General features: G+C 45.4%; 1 protein-coding gene across 1 annotated transcript in view; it reads left to right on the plus strand.

Moving 5' to 3' along the window:
* Positions 1-2026: 2026 nt before the first annotated feature.
* GCSH (glycine cleavage system protein H (aminomethyl carrier)) overlaps positions 2027-3955 on the plus strand; it is a gene marked incomplete at its 5' end in the record, with an annotated part of 3257 nt that continues 1328 nt past the window's right edge. The window contains 2 exon segments of the mRNA XM_010157912.1: positions 2027-2106; positions 3268-3331. Coding sequence (XP_010156214.1) covers positions 2027-2106; positions 3268-3331 — 144 coding nt within the window.

A 3955-nucleotide genomic window follows, 5' to 3' on the forward strand; every position in this document is an offset into this window, starting at 1 on the left:
GGCTTTCACCTCCCCCGCGTCCTGTGCTGGCGTTCTCCCAAGCCCTCCTGCCCCGAGGGGCTGCCTCTCCCTTTGGAGCAGGAACCCGTTACCTCCCCGTCCTGCCGTTCTGCACAAAGTGGCCCTGTCGCCTTTGCGGGGCGTGGGGAACACCCACCTCACAAACCACGGACAGCTTTTCCTGGGAGCATGGGGAACACCAGCCTCACAAAGAACACGGATAGCTTTTCCGGGGAGCGTGGGGACCACTGACCTATCAAAGAGCATGGAGAGCTTTTCCTGGGAGCGTGGGGAACACCAACCTCACAAAGAGCATGGATAACTTTTCCTGGGAGCGTGGTGCTGGAGCTGCAGGTCAGTAGCGCCAAGGAGCAGCAGCAGCACGAGATGGGGGCAGCAGGCCTGTAGCGGTTAGGTTGGCATGGGCTGCCAGGAGAACTCAGTTTTCAGGCTCTTGGGGCTGTTTGGGCGAAGGAAGTTGGGCTCTGTCCCACCAGCTCCTGTGCAGTGTAGCTGCAGAAGGGGTCAGGCAGGAGAGGGACCTACACGTTGGCGCGTGGTCGGAGTTTGCACTTGGTGTGGTTAATTCTGGACGGGTCTGCCGCTGTCGAAGCTCTCTGTGAATGGAAGTCGGCTACAGAAGTCTGAAAAAGAGCATCTGGTACCCTAACACACAGATGTTGAAAAGGTAGGAGAGAATGCCATGGAAGTAATGAGTGCAGCTAAGAGGAGGTCACAGATTTCCTTCCAGATGATCTTTTAACCTGTTTAACTGCCCTCTGCTGCAAGTGAAAGAAAGAACACCTACGAGTCACTTGTACATTGAGTTGAGATCTAAGCTTTTCTTCACCATTCTACTTGTTTAATGTCCCCATTGTTTTTCTATGGATGTAACTTGTAAATTCTGCTTTTGTTTTAGGCAGAGAGGAAGGAACACTTTTTGGTTTCCACTCTGTGGAGGTGTGAGTTTTCCTTCGCTCTTCAGGCACCTATTTGTGAAATATGTAACAGAGGCAGGCTAAACTAAATTAAGGTCTGAATTCAGAATGAGCTAGTGAAGCCAAAACCCCAGTCATGTCAGAATGAATGAAGCTGGAGTAAATTTAGCTGCTCTTCTGAAAAAGAATGCTCACAGAAGAGATTTGGCATGCTTTGCCATTTCATATTAATTTAATTTATTTAACGGGCTGATCACATAAGCTCAAAGTTCAAATTTTGAGATTACTTATTAACTCTTTTTAATTTGACCTTTACTTTATTTGCAGTGGGTTTTTAGATGGTTCGAACTTTTCATTTGTCATTTTCTGTGTTGTGCTGCAAGAAGCTTATGTGCTCTTCTACCTGTTGAGAGCATCGTCCTGCCGTGTCCCAGACCCATCATGGAAGTCTTCTGTTTTGCTTTTTAATTTGTCTTTTGCCCCGTGTTACTTTGCCTTAATTTCACACCAATGTGTGACAGCATTAAACAGGGAGAAATAGGCTCTGTAGGAGATGTCAAGGGGAGGGAAGGGAATCCGTGGGAAGCTGTCACTTCTGCTAGTTAGGCTGCAGCTTTCTTCTGCTGACAGCTTCGTTTTAGTACTTCGGGTGAGATGCTGCCGTGCTGACGCTTTCTAACGAGTTAATGCTGGCCTTCCCAGAATAGTGAAGTGGTTGGCAGAAACGAACACTAAACCTGCTTGAGAAGTCACTGTGCTATCATAGAAACGCATAACCAAGAGTGTTGTAGGCATATAGGCTTTAGATTTCTACTCTGAACTACTCCTTTCCCTCCTATGCTCTACCAGTCCATAGGAACTAGTAATGCTCCCAGCAGAACACCTCGTGAGCTGCTGCGTCACCAAGCGTGTCGTGCACAGAACAAAATGCCTCTAAATTATATGTGCTGTTCGTTTTTCTTGGAAGACGTTTAAACAAAACCAAGCTCGGTGAAAAACCCTTGCAGCTGCAGCCTGCCAGTGTGGTACTGTATTAAAGCAAGCAACGTGTCACTTCTTTCTGAAGGACCAAGTTTGTTTCATTTTAGCCCGCAAATTCACAGACAAGCATGAATGGATATCCGTTGAAAATGGCATTGGAACAGTAGGAATCAGCAATTTTGCACAGGTATTGATCCCTCCCCCTTTCCCCAAGTCCGCAGTATTGATTTATGCAAACCTGCTCTTGTCCTTGCTCTTTGGACAGTCACTGGTTTTATTGTTCTAACCGCACGTGCTGCACACTGAGTGTGATTTTTGGACTTGGATTTATCGCATTCTTTGCGATGTGAATGCTGCTTCAGCATTCTGATAAATTCGTAATTTCAGTCCTCAGATTGAGCCTGTGGAGGGCTGAGCTTGAGGAGAAACTTAATGGTCAGCAGAATTTCAAACCTCCCTTCTTACTTCAGCTCTTGCAGGCCTGAGGAGTTTGTGGCTTTTCATGTGCTTTTCAGGCCAGATTCCCCTTGAACAGGGAGACAGCGCAGTACCTCTGGCTAAAGAACAAGTACAACATGGCTTATATTTCTTAGGCTAGGGTAGGAATTGCTTTGGATTTCTTGTTTTGTTACCCTGCAAGTACTGATTGGGAACAGTCACAGGCAAGTTCAGGATGGAGATTTGCTGTATGTGAGACCCTATCAATGAAGGGGAATTAATGTTTGTTAGGACAACCAGCATTTCCTGTAATCTGCGCTCTCTGTAAATAACACTAATACTCTAAGGGCCCTGGTCTTCTGTGAGATTGGGTACGTTTGCCCGGGAAAAGGCGGAAGCCTGTTCTGGTTGAGCCGATTCTTAGGGTGGTAAGGCTCCCTGCTAAGGCCAAACTACGCTAACAGCTCTCCAGTTGTCCGTGTCTCTGGGGAGGCATCATCGTGTTTTCTTCCCAACTGTACTGCAAGTAAATCCTCTGTGCTTTGTGACACAAAGATAATTCCCTCAAATCACTGGGAACTTGGTCCTTTGAAACAGTTGTTACTCTAGCTGCTGCTACAGTCATCAGCAGATGCTATTTCTCATTCTGCCTGAAGAAATCTGAGTATAAAGCTTGTCACTCAGCCTGAGAGTCATTAACACTAATAGAAAAACAATAATTTGGCATGTGGGGCATGATAACAAAATGTTTTTTCCAAGTTCAGTCTCTAAAAAGTCAAAAATATGCAGTCCTTAAAGAAGAACTGAATTTAGAGACAGAGGTTACTTACACGCAGATTCTAGAGTTAGTGTAGCGGGTCTCTCACAGTTTGTCTAAGGAATGCTTTGATGCTTTTGTTTCTCTTTTAAGGAAGCATTAGGAGATGTTGTTTACTGTAGTCTTCCAGAAATTGGGACGAAATTGAGTAAACACGGTAAGTTTCAGCTCTAATTGCTAATGAAGTAATCAAATGTAATCCTATGTTTTCCCTTAAACTGTTACATGCTTAATCATTCAGTTACGTTACTTTCCATGTTCAAGAAGTGTGAGCTTTAACATGGAACAGCCTACTCCTGTGTCTGCCTGGGGAGCTGTCTCCCTAGCAGATGAAGGAAAGGTGGTCGTTAGCTTCAGACATTGCAGAGAAAGCACGTAGATTTACTGAGGTGAAGTAGCAGGCCGTTCTTTTGCTGTCTTTCTTGTGGAACAGGTCTGTATTGAACTGTTTTGGCCAAATCTATTACAGCACATTGAATGGTGAGTGTTGGACAGAAGGCCTTTCTGTGCAGGGCTTTAATTAACCAACTTGTAGATTTGTTTTATCTGAAGGAATTTCATTTCCATTTAGTTCTTCTCTTTTCTGGCCTTAGTCTAATTCCAGGCTTTCCCAGAACATGTTGTTCTCTGATTCCTTGTGCTGATGCCTCTCTACTCTTCTGACAGCTCTGTGTTCCTCCAGCCTCTGTCCTGTTTGCTTGTGGCTTAGAGCTACTCTGGATTAATGCTGCTCCAGGCACCATTTCCATAACTGCCTACAAAACGGGAAAAAGGGAAGAGC

The sequence above is a fragment of the Eurypyga helias genome, unplaced genomic scaffold, assembly GCF_000690775.1.
Source record: "Eurypyga helias isolate BGI_N326 unplaced genomic scaffold, ASM69077v1 scaffold11718, whole genome shotgun sequence".
In the NCBI taxonomy this organism is placed as follows: Eukaryota; Metazoa; Chordata; class Aves; order Eurypygiformes; family Eurypygidae; genus Eurypyga; species Eurypyga helias.